The sequence below is a fragment of the Abramis brama genome (genome assembly GCF_963993115.1).
Source record: "Abramis brama genome assembly, chromosome: 11".
Taxonomy (NCBI): Eukaryota; Metazoa; Chordata; class Actinopteri; order Cypriniformes; family Leuciscidae; genus Abramis; species Abramis brama.
The window spans coordinates 37445131-37468874 of record NC_139973.1 but is presented as its reverse complement, the minus strand read 5'-3'; the positions used below and the strand labels follow the sequence as shown (position 1 = coordinate 37468874).

Sequence of the window (23744 nt, the reverse complement as noted above, 5' to 3'; positions counted from 1 at the left end):
ATGCTATCACTTTTTTTTTTATCTTTTAAATTTCCTTTCGAAAGAAATCCTACTGCTCTAATTTAAGTATCCCCTGATATTTTAGCTAATAAGTTAGGTCAATAATAAAAGTTAGATAATACTAATAAATATTATAATAATAAAATTAAGTTCACGGTTGTCTGATGTCGGTTAATGGTCGCATGCCATGCTGGGTAAAATGTATAAAATAAATTCAAATAACACAAAAGTTGAGATCTTTTTTAAAGAAACATATTTCCATTCAGTGTAGCAAATCTGATTTGGTACTGCCTGCACCTTTAAGAAACTCTCTGGCAGTGACCGTGTGCGGCGGCGTGCTCTCGCGAGATCTGCCCGCGAGAGTAAACAGTCGCCATTTCTCGAAAGTAAGAAAGCAGAAAGTGTGGCGGACAGTTCGTTCACATCGGCAGAGAAACCAACCACAACCAACTCTTAAATTAAACACCGTATCTAAGCTCTCAGTTACCGGCTGTCTTCCCTGACTGCTGTACAATTAGATGTGATATTCCAGCCGGAGTTTATGAGGGCGGTGAGTGAGTGAGTGCATGAGGCCTGACAGTACAAACACATTACTATATCCTGACTAGACTACAAACTCACTGTTGTTGACCACTCTCACAGGGGCACAGCTGCAGAAAAACAGCCCTCCCCTGAAAAATGATCATTGAAAACCTCGATGCCTTGAAGACATGGCTCTCGAAGACTCTTGAACCCATGTAAGTGATGTACTGTGCATTAAAATGAGCCTCGCACATTGATGCTGCATAATTATTTTGACTGAAATCTTCCTGAATGTCAGTGGGTTCAGTTTTATGCGACTATAACTGACAAATGCATTGACTCATGCATTGATTTAACTCTCTTTTTGTATATTAATTTTGAAGTTGTATTGCAGTTAGTACAACAATATAGTAGCATTAACTATATGCTTGAATGCTAAATGCTTGAATCTGGTTTTCTTAGTTATGAGTTACTAGCAGTTGGTAGTTGAGTCTATTGTACAGATTATTTACATTTGCTGTAAAGATATCGTAGGATGTCATATTAAGGACAGAACTGCATTTTGCACTCTTTATGTGCAGCTGAAGATCATTTAAGTGTAATCTTCTAACTGAAGTATATGTATCTGTCCCGCAGATGTGATGCTGACCCTTCTGCTCTTGCGAAATATGTGGTTGCCTTGGTGAAGAAAGACAAATCTGAGAAGGAGTTGAAAGCACTATGCATTGACCAGTTGGATGTATTCCTTCAGAAAGGTACAATCCAATATAATGTTCTGAAGATGTGCAGTTCCCTAAGTGGCTTTTGCTAAAACCAGGGGAAGAACCCTAACTAGTAGGATCATGTCAAGGTGGCTGTTGTTAATAATTTTCTGAAGTTACTTTGATGATATTCGGCTGACAGCTGCTTCACTTCCATGCCACTTATTTCTGTGTTTATATTGCTGCATTGTCAGAACCGAACCCTTGATGTCATTAACGTACGTTTGATTTTGTTTTCAGAGACACAGCTATTTGTGGATAAACTTTTTGAAGCTGTGAATGCAAAGAGTTACCTACCTCAACCAGAGCAACTGACTTCCACAAGCAGAACCGAACCTCACCAGCGCACTGAGAAAGATGAATCAAAGAGAGAGGAGGTAAAAAAAAAAAAACAGTCCTTCAATGATGAAACACTACCAGTCAAAAGTTTAGGGTCAGTAAGATTTGTTTTTTCTTTATAAAGAAAGAAATACTTTTATTCAGTAAGGATGCTTCAAATTGATCAGAAGTGACAGTAAAGACATCTAGAATGTTACAAAAAAATGTCTCTTTCAAATAAATGCTGTTCTGAACTTTTTAATAATCGAAGAATCCTGAAAAATGTATCACGGTTTCCACAAAAATATGAAGCAGCACAAATGGTTTCAACATTGATGATAATCAGAAAGTGTTTCTTGAGCAGCAAATCATCATATTAGAATGATTTCTGAAGGATCATGTGACACTGAAGACTGTAGCAATGATGCTGAAAATTCAGCTTTGATCACAGGAATAAATTACATTTTAAAATGTATTCAAATAGAAAGCAATTATTAATGATATTTCACAGTTTTACTGTTTTTACTGTATTTTTGATCAAATAAATGGGTGAGCACAAGACAACAACTTTCAAAAACATAAAAAAATCTTACCAACCCCAAACTTTTAAAGTTTTATTGTGAAATTTTACCTTAGATGTCTGTTTTCTATTGTGTTTGATGGTTTTGATTATTTTACAAGCAGCTCGGCCGAGATGAGGATCGAGAAAAGAAATTCACCCGGAGAATAAACCACAGTCCTCCGTCTAGCTCCAGGTATAGCCGAGACAGCAGGTGAGACTAACATTATACACATTTAACTTTCCCAAAATGCCTAACACGCGCACATATATTAAGCTGCCTTGTTTATTAACCTCATCTGTATTTTCTGTTCTATTTTAAATGAATGTACAGGAGAATAGATGAACGCAAGAAAGATGACCGCACCAGGAAACGAGAGTATGACCGTAACCCACCCAGAAGAGACTCGTACCGAGAACGCTACAACCGCAGAAGAGAACGCAGTCGCAGTTTCACTCGGAGTCGTAGTCGCAGCTGGAGTAAGGACCGCACTCGCGACCGAGACCGAGAAAGAGATCGGGACAGAGACCGGGACCGCAGCAGATCGAGAACTCGCTCACGGACTCGCACTAGGAGCAGAAGCAGAGGTGTGACGGCACTTTACTTTGGTGGTGATATTTATTGTCATTTGAATTTGTATGTGTGCACTTGATATGAAATAGTGCCATCTAAAACTATTTTAAACAGCATTATATTTTGTGACTCGTATTTATATAGACTGCATGAAATATTTTTACTTAAATCAAAAAAACTAAAACCAGTCATTTTTGTTGAAGTGTTAAGTAAAAATATTGCAAAAATGTTTTTGAAAGAAGATTCTTATGTTCACCAAGGATGCATTTATTAGATTAAAAACACATATTGTGAAATATTACAATTTAAAAATCATTGTTTTCTATTGGAATATATTTTAAAATGTACTATTTTCCTGTGATGACAAAGCTGAATTTTCAGCATCATTACTCCAGTCTTCAGTGTCACATGATCCTTTAAAATCCTTCTAATATGATGATTTGATGCTTAAGAATCATTTCTCCTTATCAATGTTGAAAACAGTTGTGCTGTTTCATATTTTTGTGAAAACTTTTTCCAGGATTCTTTGAATAGAAAGTTCAAAAGAACAGCATTTATTTGAAATCGAAATCTTTTCTAACATAATAAAAGTCTTAACTGTCACTTTTGATCAATTTAAAGCATCCTTGCTGTATAAAAGTATTCATTTATTACTAAAAACTGACTCCTTTTAAACTGTACAGTACTTGCATACAAATCTCACACTACAGCACCATTTACAGTGCTTTTTTTTTTTTTACACTCTTCTTGCCTTTCTAGAGCGAGATTCTGTAAAGGCAAAATACGACCACAGCCGCCCTGAACGTCAGGAGGGTCCGACCACCGATGGCTACACCGCCACACCTCTCACACCCGGGACCTCCTCTGCTCATTTCCCAGTGCCCACCCTCAGTAGCACCATCACCGTCATCGCCCCCACACACCATGGGAACAACACCACTGAGAGCTGGTCAGAATTCCCACAGGACCACACGCCGTTCAGCAGAGGCGGCCCACCAAGGAAACGCTGTCGTGACTATGATGGTATAGAATTTTGAACACCCTAATCGGTGAACAGTGTTCAGACTAACCATCTTTCTTATGTCAGTAACATCCTGATTTGGTTGTCTTGACAGAGAAAGGCTTCTGTATGCGAGGAGACATGTGTCCTTTCGATCATGGAAGTGATCCAGTGGTGGTGGAGGATGTTAATCTTCCCAGCATACTACCTTTCCAACCTCCGCCTCTTCCTGGAGTGGATGGCCCACCTCCTCCGGGTCTGCCGCCCCCTCACTCACTCCTGACTCCACCAGTGAACCTCAGGCCACCTGTGCCTCCACCGGGCGCCATGCCTCCCAGCCTACCGCCTGTAGCAGGTGTGACACTATAGTAACACTTTACTTGAAGCCATTATACACAGTTCAAGTAGCATTATAAGTTATTTCAATGCATTAAATTAGCTTTCTAATGCACCTAATATTGCATTGTATGGTCCTATTCTACCTATTCTAGTAGACCTCTAAAACAAAATAAAGACTTTGAAAAAGGGCATAATAGGTCCCTTTATTTGTTGAATGTCTTTTATAAATGTTCTGTTCCTCTTTCTCAGGTCCTCCTCCTCCTCTTCCGGCCCTGCAGCCCTCTGGTATGGACGCTCCTCCGAACTCCATGACCAGCTCTGTGCCGACTATAGTCACGTCAGGGATCCGGCCTCCAATCACACAGCCTCCACCACCCCTGTTCACTTCAGGTTAGTGCTCATAGATGTGTCATGTCTAATACAGTAATACAGTGATTGCTTGACTCTGAAGGTGTTTATGTAGACTGTCATATCTTGAGCCTGAACTTATATTAACTGACCCATTTTAACACAGTCTCACCCCAAAACGTCACGTACTGACGGGTCTTGACCAAACGGCAACATACGACGAAAAGGGTACCCCTAAAACGTCCATATGTGACGATTCGGGTTATGGGTAGGTTTAGGTATGCGTTAGGGTACCGCTAGGAAGCGCTGCTGGTGCGCTTATGTCTTCGTCTCATATGGACGTTTTAGGGGTACCCTTTTCGTCGTATGTTGCCGTTTGGTCAAGACCCGTCAGTACGTGACGTTTTGGGGTGAGACCGGGTTGCCCATTTGAGGATATATGTCAATTATGACTGGTTTTGGTGAAAGAAACCTTGATTAATGCTATAAGTTGATGGACAAATGGATGAGGAAAAACACACTTCAACGCTGTGGAATATCTCAGAAATAACATATAGCCAGCCGGCCTTCATTTCAAAATAAATTATATTGATTACGTCTCTCTTGATAACGATCTATTGATTAAAGTTTTTTTTTTAACTTTATAAATAAGTGTTAGATTGTGGTCAGCAGGCCTGAAGACGGAGATTCAAAAACAAAACAGGCTTTACTAATAATCCAAACACTGAATGAACGTGCAGGAGAATAACGCAAACCACACAATGCATAAACGAGAACTGACCACAAACAACTGAAACACAGGTCTATATAAACAGGGTTAGAACAAAGAAAAGTAAAGTAGACATGTGAAACTAATACACAACTATAGAATCAAACAAGGACATAATCAGTAACCAATGAAACCGAAACAGGAACTAAAGTAAACAAACAGAATGTCAAAATAAGGGTCCACATAACAGAACATAAAACTGACAATAAGCTTGTTGGTCTATTGTCATATGTATAACAGTTAGTTCCGATCCTCGAATCTGACTGGACGAGGCTTTCTAAAACTGCTGATATTTCACTAGTATCAGCACTGCTCGTGCATTTAGACAGGTTGTCAGTCAGTGCAGGTTACATTATTACAGCAATAGGTGGCGGCAAGGGACTCGGGTTTGCACTTTGCAGACGATCCCTTTGGACTTGTCTCTCAGCCGCCTGATCAGAGACCAATTTATATTATAAAGCTCGTTTTGAGGAAAATTGGGTTGTAGCTCGTTGTCTACGTTACTATGATTGCAAATAGGTGTCATTAGTGTTTTTACAGCGTTTAGCTCACGAGTTATTGATCCGGGAAGTTCGAATCTCTGTGAATATATTGCCAACTTTACTGAACTCCTTGAACTAAGCACTGACCGCATGTCTTTTAATTTGAGTTAAGTTAAAATGCTATGAACCGCTCCATTGTTAACATACGGAGCTCGGAAACACTTGTCCGAGCTCACAACAGGTTTTGCGAGGGAACGCAAAGTTTTTCGGGGGAACGCAAAAGATTTAAAAAAAATTTTTTTTGCCACCACCCTGTCCCTTTAGGTGCTCTTGTTGGTTTCTTCTTATAATATCAATGCTTAAAACCAATGTGCTGCATAATATTTTTTGTGAAAACCATCATACATTTTTCGATGAACAGAAGGTTTAAAGGGGACATATCATGCTAAATGCACTTTTTTAGCCCTTAAATGCATTTTGTTGTATATTTGGAGTGTTTAGAAGTACAGAAAAGATGAAATTATTCTCTTCAGGTGCTTCGTTGATATCTTTATATTCTGTTTTGGTCATATTTTTCAACCTGTTCCGATTTTTCTGTTATCTATGACGTTTTTTGAACTATTACGTCACAGTATTTGCAGCGGAACTGCCAAATAAGGACATTGACTTCCGGCCCAACACTTCGAGCAATCCGCCATTTTTATTTCACGCTGCAATTTTGTAGTCCAAGCTAAAGGATGCAGAAGTTACGAGAGGGTAAGTTAAGATGTTCGGTTGTTGGATGTAGTAACTCACACGCTTCATTACACCGTCTAATGTAGATGAACTGCCGCGCTTGTGGCGCATGTTTAACTGAAAGAACGAGCAGAGACCTTCTTCATTTTCATCTCGCTCCGGCTCCGACTCTGGCTCGAACATGTAAGGCTGGCTGGACAAGTCTTCTGTTGTTGACATTTTGTTAATAACGTGTGAATAAAAAGTTTCTGTGCCGCTAGATAATCGTATCTCTGCTATCAGACTACAAAAATGGCCGAACGGGGTGGAGTTGAACCGAATGTGGGCGGGGTATGAAGTGTCTCAATTGTATTTAAAGAGACCGCACCAAAACGAGTTGCTCTCAGACACACATCAGAAAAGGGGTAGAAAAGGGGCCTGTGGAGCTATAATAATGAGGAATTCAGACCCAAGCATTGCAGTTCCGCTTTATATAGACTACAAATGTATGATTTGTATGTAAAAAGGAACCATTTAAAAGCATGATATGTCTCCTTTAAAAGAGCAGCATTTATTTAAAATAGAAATCTTTTGTAACATAATTGCTGAATAAAAATCTATTCATTCAAAAAAAAAAAAAAAACGTACTGACATCAAACTTTTGAATGGTAGTCAAGTCCCTTTCAAGGACAGTCTGTTCACTCGGCGGCCGTATTTACCTATTTCAAGCATCCAAGAACAAGTCCTATTTGAATGTGGGAATCTGAAATCTCAAAAACTGCTTGCTGAACTCACAATTAAATAACATATTTCAAATCAGCAACAAAGTCGTACATGAGCTGTCCCATAAATGTTGTTTTTATGCTAAAATAGTGCCAAAAAGGCTTATTTTTCAGGCTAGACCAGCTAGTGCAGTCCTAAGCACAAGTTTCAGGTTTCTTTGGGAACCGGAGCTTTTAACGGCAGCTGCAGTGACGCAATAACTTTACCTATCAGAGATCTGTTCTTTTATGTAGAAGGCGGGACATATCCCTCCATATTGCATGTTGCAGTTTCTCCCATTCACAAGTTATAGGAGTGAACCGTCTTCGCATATCCATAGTCTTTAATGGTAGTTTACATACTAAATAAATAAAGATGCTTGTGATGACGGGTGCTAAGATGACGTCATCACTGCCGAAGTCTTTACAAACTGTTTATGGGCTTATGTTTCTTTATATTTGTTATTTATGGCTTTGTGTTTCTTTTGACTATGGTGCAGTTCATTATTCTATAACATTCATTTATAATAAGTTTAAGACATGCTGTTTGAGTTGGTTGCAGATAGGTGCACATATCAGCGGTCATCACAACATGTTATGTCTACTATAGTTTTCCTTTGTTTGTTCTCATTAACCACACAGAGACAAGTTGTAGTTACGCATTTTTGTTATTTATTATTTCAAATCTGTATTTATCCCCATATTGCAAACAGTGACCCCGCATGCTGTCTACTCACCATTTCCTGTTCCTGTGACTCCTCAAAGGAAGGGGCGGGAACACAGCTTCCCTTTTTCTTGTGTTGGGTTAAACCATTTCTATTAATGGGGAAGGGAACTTAACCTTTGGTAATGTAGGCATGGAGAAATGTCTTATGGTGTTTACATTTAGTTTAAGTTACTGAATGAGTTTATTTTAATTATTACATTTTTTTAAGTTAAATGGTCATATGGTTAGGCTACAAAGGTTTTTAGTATTGATGCCCCTGCAGTTGGTACGGTCTTGAGTGTAATGAGCCTGCTCTAGGCTGTATAAGACAGTCTAAACTGAACCTTGGGAGGAAAAGATGGGGTCATATTGCTGAATGTATTCATGAAGATTTTGCTGCCTGTAGCAATTTGTTTTTCTTTGTTTGTTGATACATCAAAGTTTGCAAATATACAGTCAAGTGTATATTTATTTTGGGGGTTTTTTTTGTAATTTTTGTTCTTTGACACATCATTGTGAATCTATTCACTCCTACTTCTCCACTGGCATTTAATAAAAAATCTTCTTTGGATGATGTCTGAGTCCTGAGCCTATCTACCACCTCCCCTTGATCTCCACGGGACACGTTATGACAATGCTGATGATTGTTTTTGATTGCTGATGATTGTTTTTTTTTAAATTATAACTGTTTTTGTTGTTATTGAACTGTAGACTCATTTGAGCCAGATGTGTATAATCCTGAAGCCCCAAGCATGACCTCGCGGCCCATGTACAGACACCGAGTCAACGCTCAGCGGCCCAATCTGATTGGTCTGACCATGGGTGAGGTGGATCTGCCCCACAGAGGTAACCGTGAGCACTGGCCTCTCAGCTTAACCCCCTATTCATGAATATAATACACTTCCTATTAGATTTTCTTATCTTTTAACTTCCCTCTTTGTGTGTGTGTGTGTGTGTAATTCTTTCAGAGAAAATGTCAAACAACAACAGCACTCGGATAGTTTTAGAATCAGACTCCAGGAAGAGAGGAGCAGGACCGCATGATGGAGCAATTCTTGCTAAGAAACCCTGGTTTGACAAGTAAGTTGTTGTTATAAACATTATCTACATAAACAATTAACGATTTAGCATAAAACTAAGATGCACTTTTTTTGTTTCAAAATGTAAATATCAGTCCATGATTGGTGCATTTATTTAATTAAATGTACCAATATGTTACCTCTGTAGCAGTGTTAATTTTGGCAGCCATTTTTGATTTAGTCTTAGTTTTCATCTTGAGACGAAAATACTTATTGGTCTTAGTCACATTTTAGTCATTTTGTCTTTCATAGTTTTAGTCTAGTTTTAGTTGACGAAAAGTCATTGTGTTTTTTGTCAACTTTTGGTCAAACTGCAGTTACCTACATTAATTTTGGTAGCTATTTATATGTAGTCTTTAAACAAAAAATGTCCTAAATTTTTTATCTCTAGGCCAATTCAGTTAAGAAATGTAAATTAAGGTAACAGGCTGTATTGACATTGCACTCTTTAGGAGTAGCACTTGTGCAATTCTACATACCCCTTTTCCTTAGTTCAGTGGTTTTTAGAGTGCCCTACCCCCTGGTACCCCCTCTCTTCCACTTAGACTGCAGTCACACTTTTTCCATTAAGGGACAACATTATTTTTATGAATGGGTCATTGAATCTCACGATTCATTCTAAGCCACAGAATCGTTCATGAATCACCGCTGTGTGCTGCAGTTCTGCTATGGCTTTCGTTGCAAAATAGAGCAATAAGCCTACTGACAATACTGTTTTAAATGTAGTAAATCGTTTAATGTTACCCTTCTGTTTGTTGAACTGTTGTATAAAATCAATGTCTCATTTGAAATCGTGTGCATATTCAGAAAACACTGCATTCTTGCTCGTATATGATCAACATTAAAAACACTGCTGGATATCAGCCTATATTTTGATCGCAGAACGTAGCACAGATAGCGCAAACGGCTCGTGGCAGAACACAGAACGACTGAAAGACACTTTAATTTAAGTAGAAAATCTCAAATGAAGATCGCTAAACTCCAGCTTACTTGTCTGTGTTTTCATATCATCCGCGCTTCTTCAGCAGTGTCGAGAGCGCGCGCGCATGGTTGCCAGATACTATTGAAAAGACCGGGTAGAAAACGTGTTCTTTTAACAGAAAAGCTCTGACTGGGGGTATAATTATTCAAATCTGGCAACCGTAAGTATGAACGCTCGTAAAAAAAAACAGTCAATGTGTTGTCTCCTTTATTTGACACAAACAAGTGGTTTTGGTTTTTAAAAATGTTTAAACACATTTCAGTCTCGTCTTTTTTCGTCAACGATATTGCATGTGTTGATATAGTCACAGTTATCGTTTAATGACGTGGGTGTCGTCTCTCATCGTCTTGTCTTAGTCGGGGGAAAAAAGGTCGTCAACGAACATTTTTCGTCATAGTTTTCGTTAACGAAATTAACACTGCTCTGTAGCCTCTTAATTGCATATGTTGCTGGAAATTTACAGTGTATTTATAAAAACTCTCTCTGCAAAAAATGCTTCAGTCCAAATCTCAAGTTTATGCACCCAAATAAAATAATCATGATTTTTTTTTTGGTGCATTGTACATTTGTTGCATCTCTTCAGACTGTTTCATTTTTTTATTTTTGTTTTTTGACCTTGTGTATATATTTTGAGACGTGTCCCTTTTACTCCTCAGACCAAACTTCAACAAACCCAACCACCACGGCTTTCAAAGAAAAGTGCCCTACTCTGTAATAAACACCAAACTGTCCATCCGTCAGATTCCTCATGAGCTCAACAACATCAGCAAACTTAATGAGCACTTCAGCAAGTTTGGAACCATAGTCAATCTCCAGGTACTGTAGATCAGATCAGCCTGTGGTTAGAAATCAACAGTTGTGATATGTTGATGGTACAGGCTTATTAGGCATATCTCCTCTGTTTCAGGTGGCGTATAATAATGACCCAGAAGGGGCGCTGATCCAGTTTGCCTCCCCTGAAGAAGCCAAGCGGGCCATGCAGAGCACAGAGGCGGTACTCAACAACCGCTTCATCAGAGTACACTGGCACAGAGAGGACACAGTGGAACACATGCACACCACGCCACATCCGGTATGAAAACCTCCAGTAAACATACTATGACTTGGTGTAATTGAACTTCTAGAACTAGCTGTCGAGCAATATGGGGTTGATTAGTGACCAGTGCCACTAAAAATATAAATATATATTTAATCAGAATTTGATTTAAAGATGGTACTAACTAACATATATTTATCACAAATTGATTTAGTAACAAACACACGTGCGCACGCGCACACACACACACGCGTATAAATAAATACAATAAAATAAACACACATACAGTACCTGTCAAAAGGTTAAGACATTAAGGTTTTTGAAAGTAGGCTGCATTTATTTGATCAAAAATACAGTAAAAACAGTAATACCGTGAAATATTGTTACAATTTAAATGAACTGGTTTCTGTTGTAATATTTTAAAATGTAATTTATTCCAGTCATTTATATAGACCAGTGCTCTGATTGGATCTTGGGCACAAAAAACTTGATCTGGTCATCTTGTATGTATGTATGTATGTGTTATATATATATATATATATATATATATATATATATATATATATATATACATATACATATACATATACATATACATATACATATACATATATATATATATATATATATATATATATATATATATATATATATATTTATTTCTAAGTGGGAGAACTTGCAAAATAGCAGGGTGTTCAAATACTTATTTTCCTCACTATATATATATATATATACAGTGAGGAAAATAAGTATTTGAACACCCTGCTATTTTGCAAGTTCTCCCACTTAGAAATCATGGAGGGGTCTGAAATTGTCATCGTAGGTGCATGTCCACTGTGAGAGACATCATCTAAAAAAAAAAAATCCAGAAATCACAATGTATGATTTTTTAACTATTTATTTGTATGATACAGCTGCAAATAAGTATTTGAACGCCAAAATCAATGTTAATATTTGGTACAGTAGCCTTTGTTTGCAATTACAGAGGTCAAACGTTTCCTGTAGTTTTTCACCAGGTTTGCACACACTGCAGGAGGGATTTTGGCCCACTCCTCCACACAGTTCTTCTCTAGATCAGTCAGGTTTCTGGGCTGTCGCTGAGAAACACAGAGTTTGAGCTCCCTCCAAAGATTCTCTATTGGGTTTAGGTCTGGAGACTGGCTAGGCCACGCCAGAACCTTGATATGCTTCTTACAGAGCCACTCCTTGGTTATCCTGGCTGTGTGCTTCGGGTCATTGTCATGTTGGAAGACCCAGCCTCGACCCATCTTCAATGCTCTAACTGAGGGAAGGAGGTTGTTCCCCAAAATCTCGCAATACATGGCCCTGGTCATCCTCTCCTTAATACAGTGCAGTCGCCCTGTCCCATGTGCAGAAAAACACCCCCAAAGCATGATGCTACCACCCCCATGCTTCACAGTAGGGATGGTGTTCTTGGGATGGTACTCATCATTCTTCTTCCTCCAAACACGTTTAGTGGAATTATGACCAAAAAGTTCTATTTTGGTCTCATCTGACCACATGACTTTCTCCCATGACTCCTCTGGATCATCCAAATGGTCATTGGCAAACTTAAGACGGGCCTTGACATGTGCTGGTTTAAGCAGGGGAACCTTCCGTGCCATGCATGATTTCAAACCATGACGTCTTAGTGTATTACCAACAGTAACCTTGGAAACGGTGGTCCCAGCTCTTTTCAGGTCATTGACCAGCTCCTCCCGTGTAGTTCTGGGCTGATTTCTCACCTTTCTTAGGATCATTGAGACCCCACGAGGTGAGATCTTGCATGGAGCCCCAGTCCGAGGGAGATTGACAGTCATGTTTAGCTTCTTCCATTTTCTAATGATTGCTCCAACAGTGGACCTTTTTTCACCAAGCTGCTTGGCAATTTCCCCGTAGCCCTTTCCAGCCTTGTGGAGGTGTACAATTTTGTCTCTAGTGTCTTTGGACAGCTCTTTGGTCTTGGCCATGTTAGTAGTTGGATTCTTACTGATTGTATGGGGTGGACAGGTGTCTTTATGCAGCTAACGACCTCAAACAGGTGCATCTAATTTAGGATAATAAATGGAGTGGAGGTGGACATTTTAAAGGCAGACTAACAGGTCTTTGAGGGTCAGAATTCTAGCTGATAGACAGGTGTTCAAATACTTATTTGCAGCTGTATCATACAAATAGATAGTTAAAAAAATCATATATTGTGATTTCTGGATATTTTTTTTTTGATTATGTCTCTCACAGTGGACATGCACCTACGATGACAATTTCAGACCCCTCCATGATTTCCAAGTGGGAGAACTTGCAAAATAGCAGGGTGTTCAAATACTTATTTTCCTCACTGTATATATATATATAATATATAAAAAATAAAATAACACATGCACAATACATGCAATCACGTCAATACAATTCATATTTATTTTACATAAACTAAAATCACTTGAAAATTTTAAAACCTTTTTTTTTGTAATCCTATTATAGAATGTTTTAGAATTTAAGAATTTGTTAAACACATCATGAATAAAAATTAAACTAATTAAACACTATAACGAACAGTTCACTTAGTAATCGTCCTTAGCTATATATTAATGGGCCATTAATTACAACCAATGATGCATGCATTAATACCTCTTTCCACAACACAAAAAAACTTTTATACTGTTTGCAGTACACACCCCTTTTGCTTTTTAGGGCAAATTCTTACAATATTGTCACATGATCTTAATGTGCTGGGCATGATGTTTGCCCAATACACTCAGCAGTGGTGCTTTTAATAGCAGATGGTTGCAGCTGCAAAATCTGATCATAGAAGCCATGTTTGTTGTTTGTAGAGCGTACAGTCTCACCAGGAGCCTGCAGGGACCACACTGAAACAGTCAGTGAAAGACCGGCTCGGACCCCTACCCACAGCTCACCTTGAGCCCTCACAGGGTCCCAACGTCCCTCCACAGGTGATTGTGTTTGTTCATGTGGATTTGTCAGGCTGTAATGTTGTTGATTCGCTTTGTCTTCCACGTTGTCTCAGATCTCAGCATGTCTGTTTTTCTGTTCTCTGCAGAATACAACCAAAGCTTCAGTGAAGGAACGTCTTGGCTTCGCTAAACCAGCTGGCGTTGGAGGAAAGGTTTGTTTTCGTCTAGTTTTTCCCCAGCCAGGCTTTGTACTGTTATTATAAAGTCTAGTCCACATTTCAGCTTACTTTGACATGTTTGTGTAGAATATGTTCTGACTGTTCATTTCATATTGTGAACCACTGGCTTCTTTTGAGAAACTTCTAATTGTTTATATGTAATGTAAAGGTTTTTATTTTATTTTATTTCTTTACAGGTCATTTCCACATCACATGGCCTGACTAAGACTGTTTATAACCCAGATGCACTGAAAGCTGGCCAGAAGGGGGTGCCATTTGGGACTAGGGTCAGCACTGAAGATGCCCTGAAAAGAAAACAGGTTTGTGTAATTGTGCTTGTTAGTAGCTTGCTTTTGTATGCTTGTTTTGGCAGTGTTTGTGAACTCTGGTTCTGTTGTTCTCCACCAGGAGGCGCTGAAGCTTCAGCAGGACGTCAGAAAAAAGAAACAGGAGATTTTGGAGAAGCACATTCAGACTCAGAAGGTGCGTCATTAATTGTTCCCCTTTTGTCTTGTTGTGCATATGTTATATTAATTAGTGACAGCAACCAAATATTTTTTTCTTTTCTGAGTTGAACAGCTCTGTTTTAATGATTTTGAAGAAGTTAAAAAGTATTTTTTATTCAGCATGTACACATTAAATTGATCAAAATTGAACTTTTTATTCATCGAAAAGGAAGCATCACAACTGTTTTCAATTCAACATTGATAATAATCAGAAATGTTAACTTTGAGCAGCAAATCAGAATATTAGAATGATTTCTGAAGGTTCATGTGACACTGAACCTTCACTGAATATATTTTTCATTTTAAAATATATTCAAATAGAAAAGTTAACCCTTACCCTAAATGGCAATATTTCACAATATTACTGTTTTTACTGTGTTTTGATTCAAACCAATGCAAGGCTACGTTCAGACTGCAGGCAAATGTGGCCCAAATCAGATTCGCTCGCATGTGATTCAGATCTGTTTTATCTCATGACAGTGTGAACAGCTAGCCTGGAAATCCAGACCTAAATCTGAAAGATTAATGGTCTGGCATCGACTAATGAAAATCGGCCAGCTCGAGGGGCGGCACCAAGCATGCATTTGAAAATCTCACTGCACGCAATTGGATAACAATACGACCAATCACAACAAGCCCCATACGCTTAGCTACCAGCGGAGCTAACTGGTAGATTAGACTCTTGCCGTATACGGTCGGCAAAACAGCAAAAACGCCCTTCTTGCAAAGGAACGATTCGAGCGCCGTCTTCTGTTCCTGTTTTAGATAAAAAGCCAAGTCTAACTCGTTCATTGTAGCGGCCAAAGCCATTTCAAACAACTGGTGTTCATCCAAAGCTATCTTGCAATGTTTACTAATGACTTCGACGTCACAGCGCTGTCGTCATCTCGCCTCTGGCCCGCCTATATCAGATAACCCGATGTGATTGGTGCAACTTGGATACAAGGGCATATTTAATGAGCATCATTACTCGACGCCAGAGTAATCTCGCTGAGTAAACGGTCACATCGTCTTTGTTTTTGTTTTTTGGCTTACGCGGCAGATAACACTATACATAAACGTGTAATCACTTACTTTAATGTTCTCCATTTTTAACAGCGTGCTGTGTTTCGTCTTTTTTTTGGCTGGGGTTTGGCATTAATAACTTTGACTGAGACTTGTGTGTGTCATTTTCAGCTGCTGATATCTAAGCTAGAGAAGAACAAGTCCATGAAGGTGGAGGATAAAGCTCTGATCATGCAGACCCTCACCACCCTCACCAACAGCATCACCAAACTCCAGGAGGAGATAAAAGGACTGTCCAGTGCTCATGTCCTGAAGACCACGCTCAAGAGCAAAGCCCAGGTACACACACACTCTAACAAAACATGATAATCAAGACATGAATTATCCTGCACATGTATATCCTGATGCATGTCGTTTGCAGGCCCAGAAGGAGCTCCTGGACACAGAGTTGGACCTTTATAAGAAAGTACAGGCAGGAGAGGATACTGCCGAACTCAAGATCAAATACACTCAGCTGCAGTTAGAGGTATTTCACAAGGAGACAAAAACTCCATTCTTCACCTCACTTTTTTATTTATTTCTTGTATTTATAGCTAAAATGTATGTCTCTGTAGATTTTTCCAAGATAATATTAAATGTATATCTTGATACTTTTGCATTTGCTCTCAAAACATTTAAAAAGGTATTACTTTTTTGCTCCTCATGAAAAAAAGACATGGTCTGGATTGTTACATAGAATATAATTCTTTACTGCAAAATCAACACAGTTAAAAATGAATCTAGACTTAAGTCACCACTTACTGCATTTTTTTTTACGAAATGAAGACTAAAGGAACAATTTAAGTCATATTTACTTGAGGGCACCACTGTACCAGTATAGAAAAAAAGTGCAATTTTTCTACAAAAAGTGGTGGTTGTTGCAATAACAAAGAAAATTCTTTAATGGACAAAGAAACCCCTGAAGAGCAAATAAGCACATCACACATTACATAGAACAAGTAGCAGGTTTATTAGATTGCAAAACTTAATTCACATATATATATATATATATATATATATATATATATATATATATATATATATATATTTTGACTTGTAGTATCTAAAAACAAAATATATATATATTTTTTTTTGTCTCATTGCAATGGTTATCACTGACAACGCATGGCATTTTCAAATTCAATTTTACATTTATATATGCATGTCAATCCATAAACTTTGCAGTGTGTAGCTAGTAGCATGAGAAAAAAAACTTTTATTCAAATTGTGATTTAGGTTGTAAACAAATCTGGCAAAGAACACTTCCTGGTTTTGGTTTATTTCTTATACTCATTCTCAGACCTTCCACCGGGTGGCAGTACAGTGCTACTTAAACTCTGTAAGCTTGTATTAGATCTGCTCTTTATATTCAGGCTGCCAAAAGGGGGCTTTTGACCTCAGGACGTGGGAGGGGGGCCCACTCCAGGGGTCGGGGGTCCATGAGGAGCCGCGGCCGAGGTATTCGAGGGCGCGGGAGAGGAGCTCCAAATCACGCTGTGGTGGATCATCGACCCAAAGCTTTAGAGATCAGCGGTTTCACTGAGGCAGATCGAGTGGACCTGCTGCCGCACTTCGCAGTGAGTATCTTTAAAGGGCACATTGCATCACACTGCTTATGAGAGATGTCTCATACTCATAACCACTTTTCCCACTAACCTCCAGCAATATGGGGAGATTGAAGATTGCCAGATGGAGGATTCTAGTCTTAGTGCCATCATTACGTACAAAAGCCGCGCAGAGGCTGAACAGGTACTAACATATTCACACACATGCATATGTGCATGTACATGTACGCCTTCATGTGGACTCTAAACTTCAACTCTGTTCCTCAGGCGGCCATCCACGGCATTCGGTTAAATAATCAGGAGCTGCGTTTGGCCTGGCACAAGCCCACGGCTTCCCTCAACACAACAGACCTGGATGAGGCTGAACCTGAGGATGAGGAGGTACGCCCTTCATCACTGTTCACTTGAAGTGTATTTGGTCAGTCTTTTTTGTAGCTATTTGTATTTCTTTTATTAGGTATGAAAGTCATTTAACTGTATGTATTACAACATAATCATTTTTGCGTGAAATGAAGCAAAATTGATGTACTACTGCTCAAAAGTTTGGAGTCAGTAAGAATCTTTTGAAATGTAATAGTTGTATTCATCAAGGATGCATTTAATTTAGCAAAAGTGATGGTAAAGACATTTACAATGTTACGGAAATTTCAAATAAATAGCATGCATCACAGTTTCTTCAAAGTATGAAGCAGCATAACTGTTTTCAACATTGGTAATAATAATAATCAGAAATGTGTCTTGAGTATCAAATCAGCATTTTAGAATGATTTCTGAAGGATCATGCGACACTTATGAATTTTCAGCATCATTACTCCAGTCTTCAATTACATTTTCAACCACATTAAAATAAAAAATATATTTTTATGCTATAAAAATACTTCACAATATTACTTTTTTTTTTTCCCTTAATGTTTTTGATCAAATAAATCCAACTTTAGTGAGCATAAGAGACGACTTTAAAAAGCATGAAAAAATCGTTTCAACCCCAAACTTTTGAACGGTTGTATATGTTAAAAAGTTCTGCGGTATACACATTTTTGGATTGTTCAATAGCTTAAATACTTTACATACTGAAAGGTTCTTCATCTTAATTTTGTTGTTGTTTGGAACATATTAGTCACAAACCAAAATATCAGATTATTTATTACAAATGCAGTCATCAGTGCATGTACAGCTTTATCTAAGATAACTACTTTTATAAAACAGTTCTTACTCTAAATTCTAATTGGATGAGCCACATTTACAACTGTTACACAGGGCCTGTTTACTCCTGGTCCCTTGGGTCATAAATCCGAACTTCAATTTCCGCGCTATATGCAAATTTTAGTTCACGTCAACGAAAGCAACAGATATGAGCTGCATTTTATTTATCATCAGCTAATTTCAAGATCAAAGAGCGCAATAGGAGAGAGAGCGGCATCAGCACTGGTAAGATCATCTAGTCTCACTTCTGTTAATGAAGATGATTGTGTGTTGAGCGTCTGCGACTTCATTTGCGGCAGTTTGTGCGTTGGCTTGGTGAAGAGATGCTCAGCTACTCATCTGCACTGATGCATGTTACAGCAGCGCTGTCATATCTGGCTATAACATGTCATATAGCCTATAAACACGCTCACGTTTATTTTTTAACATTTTTGGGAGGAGCAAAATTTACATATGTGGTTTCAACAACCAGATGCATTTGCACTCGTCCAGTTTCGTCTGGAATGCATCTCAGACCACTCTAAAGCGTTTCGGAGGGCATTTACACCTGGTCTTCTCACGATCGGATAGCTATCCGATCAGAGAAAATGCATGAAGTGACCAGGTGTAAACAGGCCCAAATTAGCCAATACATGTCATGCACACCTGTGACCACACAACCTTAGAATTACTTTCTATTTTGGAAAGTTGTGATGTTTCTTAGCAACTGTAAACATTTTTGTATTGCCTAATAAATACTGGACACATGCCACTGTATATTTTCGTATTACTCCTTGTTTGATCGTTGTCATTGAGTGTAAATAACAGTTCTGATTACATAGAGCTCACATATAGAGTGAATGTACCCATGGCGTAAGCACAAAACATTTGGTATGTAACGTCACTTAGACCAGCAATTTGTGACTGACCTCCTGGAAAAGTTTCATCATTGAGCATGCATTTGGTTCTGAGTGTGTTTTCTGATTGGTTACAGTTTCCAGAGGATTCGCTGGTGGACGATTCGCTGCTGCAGGACGATGATGAAGAGGAAGACGATAACGAGTCGCGCTCATGGCGTAGATGAAGATGAAGTCTTCTGTCCAGTCCTGCTGCACTGCACCACTCTTGAGTTCTGTGTTTTTGAAATGGTTGTTTTTAAAATTCTAATTTACATTTCATTCGCTTTTTTTATTTTACTTATCAAACCTGAGCAGCACATAGAGATCATCTGTCAAAAGGCTGTGAATTTGAATAACTGAGTTGTGAAATTTCATGAGTGATTTGGTTTTTCACCCTCATCGATTGTTTTGTATCGTGTCAGCATTGATTAACTTTTGCTCTTATTTTTAGTTTTTTACGGTCAGTATGTTGACCCAAATTTCTTTTGAACAGTTCTGGAAATGTTACAGTTTGAAAGTAATATGGAGAATGTTTCAATTTCAAAGACCACAGCAGAGCATTTTTGAAGCATTGTTATGAAACATGTTGTACGCTTTCCTTAGTATAATCAGCCCGATGAGGATGTAGCTTTTGTGTACATATTTTATGTATGAATTTTAATGGTTTGTATGAATTCTTTGCTGCTGAATTCATCACTTGAGTTTAATTTTGAAATGTAAAAAAAATAAAGAATTGAAATGGTCTAGAAAAAATAACAGCTGCAAAAAAAAGAAAAAAATATTGAGAGCTCTGCTGCAAAAGCAGCATTGAGAACAAAAAAAAAAATCTGAACAGCTGAATAAAGACCATTTCAAACCCCCACCCCCAAATCCTCACAAAAAGAGCAAATTTCCTAAATTCACCATGCACTACAGTACCAGCAGGTATGTAGCATGAACAGCATGAAATGAGGTAAGCAATATTATTTGTATATATTATACATTTCTTTTGAAATCTTTTTTCTGTTTTGGTGACTAACTGTAACTGTTGTGCATTTCTGCCCATTAGGCCATGTGTGATGATGCAATAGCAATACAATTATTATGGATGAAGGTTGAACTACATCGGATCACCGAAACATAACATGTCGGTATGGATTTCGTTGCGTTCTTGATGGCCTCTCTCTAGTTTTTGGACATTTCATTGTCAACTTATGATAAAATTGCCCACCTATTTTCCCACAGGGACACTAAAACCTGTTTTTACAATATTTGTTGACCCTTGATGCCATCACACCATCTTGGTTACTTGTATCCGGCGCCCCCTACAACCACCGAGCATCACATTTGCATAGTGGAGAACGAATTACCCAATCAGAGCTGTGGCAGTCGGTGATGTGGCTCTCCCACCTTGGTGCCTGTCATGGAAACTCAGCTAATTGTGAAGAATTGGATTTGCACTTGGAGTGTGCCATGAAGCTCAGCTTTACCCCACCAACTAAACCTCGCCCCGGCCCAGCAAGGGGGCCCTTAAGTGGACGCGATCCCCCTCCTACACGACCTCATGCTGCAATCTTCTCCCAATCCCCCCTCCGTCCACGGCCTGGACCTGATCTCTCACCAACGCACAGGCCTAAAGTGAGTGTGTGTGTGTCCCATTCCTCCCCTAGTTAAAAGTTGACCTTTGACCTCTATACCAGTGTAATATAACATTTTAATAAGCTTTGTTGGGTCAGTTAGTGTGTCGTTACTATGGAGATTTTCACGGTGTGAGGGATGTAAATCGCGATTCTTAAATAGAGCTATTTAATCTGAGGGACTCCCGCAGCCTGACTACTCTGTAATGAAGTGATGTATTTTTTAAACTGGGACTCATCGTGAGCTGTGAGTCCATGAGGCGAATGCGTTTCCGGCGGGATAACCCACGTAATGTGTTTACCACAGAAAACGTGGGCTAACGAGTTTATAGCGTGTCGGAGAGCTTCAGCTAACGCGTTTACATTGGCCTCGTCATTTGTAAAGACTCTTTAATCTGTAATTTGTGTCAGTAAGATAAATGGGTTTATTTCTTAACCGGTGAAGTAAATGATGTGTTAGAATGGCATCGAGACTTATATTGTTAGTCTCCATCTTGTATATTTAGGTAATTAAAGGGATAGTTCACCCAAAAATGAAAAATTGTCATTTACTCACCCTCATGTTGTTCCAAACCTGTGTAAATGTCTTGTTTCTGTTGAACACAAAATATTTAATGAATGTTGGTATATTTTAAAGAACAGTTGACCGTATTCATTGACTTCTATAATCTTTTGTGTTGTTCAGCAGAAGAAAGAAACTCATACATGTTTGGAACAACTTGAGGGTGAGTAAATGACAATTTTCATTTTTGGCTGAACTATCCCTTTAATGTATGCAAAATCATAACTTGTCCTGCTTATGTGAATTTACATATAACCCACATTCATTTCTGAAGTCTCATTTATTGGTTTGTTTCATTAAAATGTGCTCGTCTTTATGGTCTGCGATGGGTGACGGTGGCCTCCTCCTGCCCAACCTCTCTCGTACCCTCTGCTAGTGCTGAGAAGAAGTCTTTAATATTTTATGTGATCACGAGCCTCTATAAGCAAATTTCAGTCCCCAGCAAGTTCAGCCAAAACATGATTAATTTAGTGTTTATCCCCGACATCCTTTAAAAAAAACAAACCCCCTCGGCCAGACGTGCAGAGCTCAGTTTGAGACTAAATCTCGAACTCTACATCATAATACAGGCCTGAGGAGAAATCTATGTGGCTGCATTTTCTTGTTTGGATATCTGAGAAACAGGAAGACTGAGTTTCCCTGAACTGGGTTTCATGCCACTGGGCGGCAGTCGGTATAGACAAAACAAATGCCACTGCTTGCAAGAATGCATAATTTATTTTTTCTTTTGGTAAAATGATCCAGTAAAGCAAGATGAATGGTAGACAGGAGTACTAGCTGCCATATGCAACCATGACATCACTGATTTGACAAATTTAAAATGCTTAAATTAGATTAGTTTTATCAGTGTAAATTACTTATAGTAAAGTATAACCAAGAATACATGGTAAACTTAAACCTTTAAAGGGTTACTTTGTCCAATGTCCTCATGTCGTACCAAATACACTAGGCACAAAAGCACAAGCACAAAAGAATATGTTTTTATATGGAAAGACATGAGGGTGAGTAAATAATGACAATAATTTAAATTTTTGCAATGTTGTTCTGTGTGTTAATTTTGGACTTTGAGCATTCAAAATTTCTACCAGCAATGCAATGAACTAGATATGATGTCACTCTCTAGGGCTTCTGTATATAATAATAAATCGCAAATGATTTGCATTCAAAATCTGGAACATTCCTGCCACACTGCAAACTCTCAGCTTTAAAGTTTGTGCGGTTGTACTTAAATGTGTATATAAAGGTGTCCTTGTTACAGTGTAATTATACAATTACAGTAAAAAACAGGCAGATGTGGTTGGCAGAAATGTACTAAAAAAATACAGTAGGAACATTTTTACAGTAAAAGAAATCGTAGGTTACACTTTTATTTTAAGGTGTCATTGTTAGTGTAATTATATATTTAAGTACTGAGTAATATTAATTAACTACATGTACCTACTATAGGGTTAGGGTAGGATTAGGGTTTGGTTGAGGGTTAGTTGCATGTAATTATGCATAATTTACTGTTATTAATGTGTTACCAAATTGTATTTCATTAACTGATAAAGTTAATATACCAACCTGTACTAATATCGGTTTTGTACCTTTGTAATACACTCTCATCACCAAATTTTTCTCGTGGTTGTCAAAGTCACATGATTCATCACGTGAACAAGCAGCTTTTCCACAAGCCAAGAAGGTAAATGCTAATATATAAATGGCGCATTTTTACAATATTTTACCGTTAAAATTACAATAATTTTTTACATTGCAATATTAACTGCATGTTCCTACTATAAGATTAGGGTTAGTTGCTTGTTATGCAAAATGATCTGTTATTGTTAAGTACATGTAACATGTGACAAGGACACTAAACTGAAGTATTACCATTTGTGCTCTTTCAAATTGACTAAAAGTTCAATCTATGATGTTTACATACTACACTGTATATTGGTTTGCATATTCTCATCATATGAATTTGCAGATCACCACACTTGAATTTTTGTATGCCACAGAATGCTAACTTTGCAAGAGCTTTTCAGCTCTCCTGCAATTTGTATGTGTATCATCAGTTTTTGACTCCAAGGTCCCCGTATGACCAAGACAATATTCAAAGGCTCTCCTATTTAAGTTAGCATGTGCTTCTGTTGTATTAAAAAAACAAAAACAAATACAATATCAATTTAACATTTGTGCATTCTTATTTTTAGTATTTTTTTAGCATTTAATTAAGATCAGTACAACTAAAATTAAATATTTAAAGTAAATTATTAAAATGAAGTTATTGAGGCACCCCTGGGCGTTTGCTGAG

At 38.2% G+C, this 23744-nt stretch overlaps 2 protein-coding genes across 14 annotated transcripts in view; both read left to right on the top strand.

The window, feature by feature from the left end:
- Nucleotides 1-352: 352 nt before the first annotated feature.
- rbm26 (RNA binding motif protein 26) lies at nucleotides 353-20141 on the top strand. Of its 9 annotated transcripts, none has more exons than XR_014608220.1 (24): nucleotides 359-550; nucleotides 643-737; nucleotides 1159-1277; nucleotides 1524-1660; nucleotides 2286-2374; nucleotides 2495-2748; nucleotides 3494-3757; nucleotides 3850-4089; nucleotides 4323-4463; nucleotides 8565-8699; nucleotides 8822-8933; nucleotides 10571-10730; nucleotides 10822-10986; nucleotides 13779-13898; nucleotides 14006-14071; nucleotides 14275-14397; nucleotides 14486-14560; nucleotides 15760-15927; nucleotides 16010-16114; nucleotides 17001-17204; nucleotides 17290-17376; nucleotides 17460-17610; nucleotides 18570-18620; nucleotides 19369-20036. XR_014608220.1 is itself a non-coding variant. In XM_084128788.1 (24 exons), exons 2-24 carry the CDS (start codon nucleotides 679-681, stop codon nucleotides 19456-19458), a joined length of 3078 nt encoding a protein of 1025 aa, XP_083984914.1. In that variant the 5' UTR covers nucleotides 359-550; nucleotides 643-678; the 3' UTR covers nucleotides 19459-20140. The 9 variants fall into 9 exon arrangements, 8 of the variants coding, with proteins under 8 accessions (XP_083984919.1, XP_083984918.1, XP_083984914.1 ...); XM_084128788.1 differs by having other exon boundaries at nucleotides 17460-17573; nucleotides 19369-20140; XM_084128786.1 differs by having other exon boundaries at nucleotides 2283-2374; nucleotides 17460-17573; nucleotides 19369-20140.
- The window catches only part of LOC311092254 (uncharacterized protein), a 25796-nt gene continuing 22181 nt past the window's right edge, over nucleotides 20130-23744 (top strand). The window contains exons 1-3 of one of the 5 annotated variants that reach the window (XM_084128795.1): nucleotides 20130-20403; nucleotides 20498-20890; nucleotides 21578-21614. In XM_084128795.1, the coding sequence (XP_083984921.1) occupies nucleotides 20648-20890; nucleotides 21578-21614 (280 nt within the window). In that variant the 5' untranslated portion in view covers nucleotides 20130-20403; nucleotides 20498-20647. Of the gene's footprint in view, nucleotides 20404-20497; nucleotides 20891-21574; nucleotides 21615-23744 lie in introns of those variants that run through there. The other 4 variants (XM_084128797.1, XM_084128794.1, XM_084128798.1 and 1 more) reach the window with 4 other exon arrangements.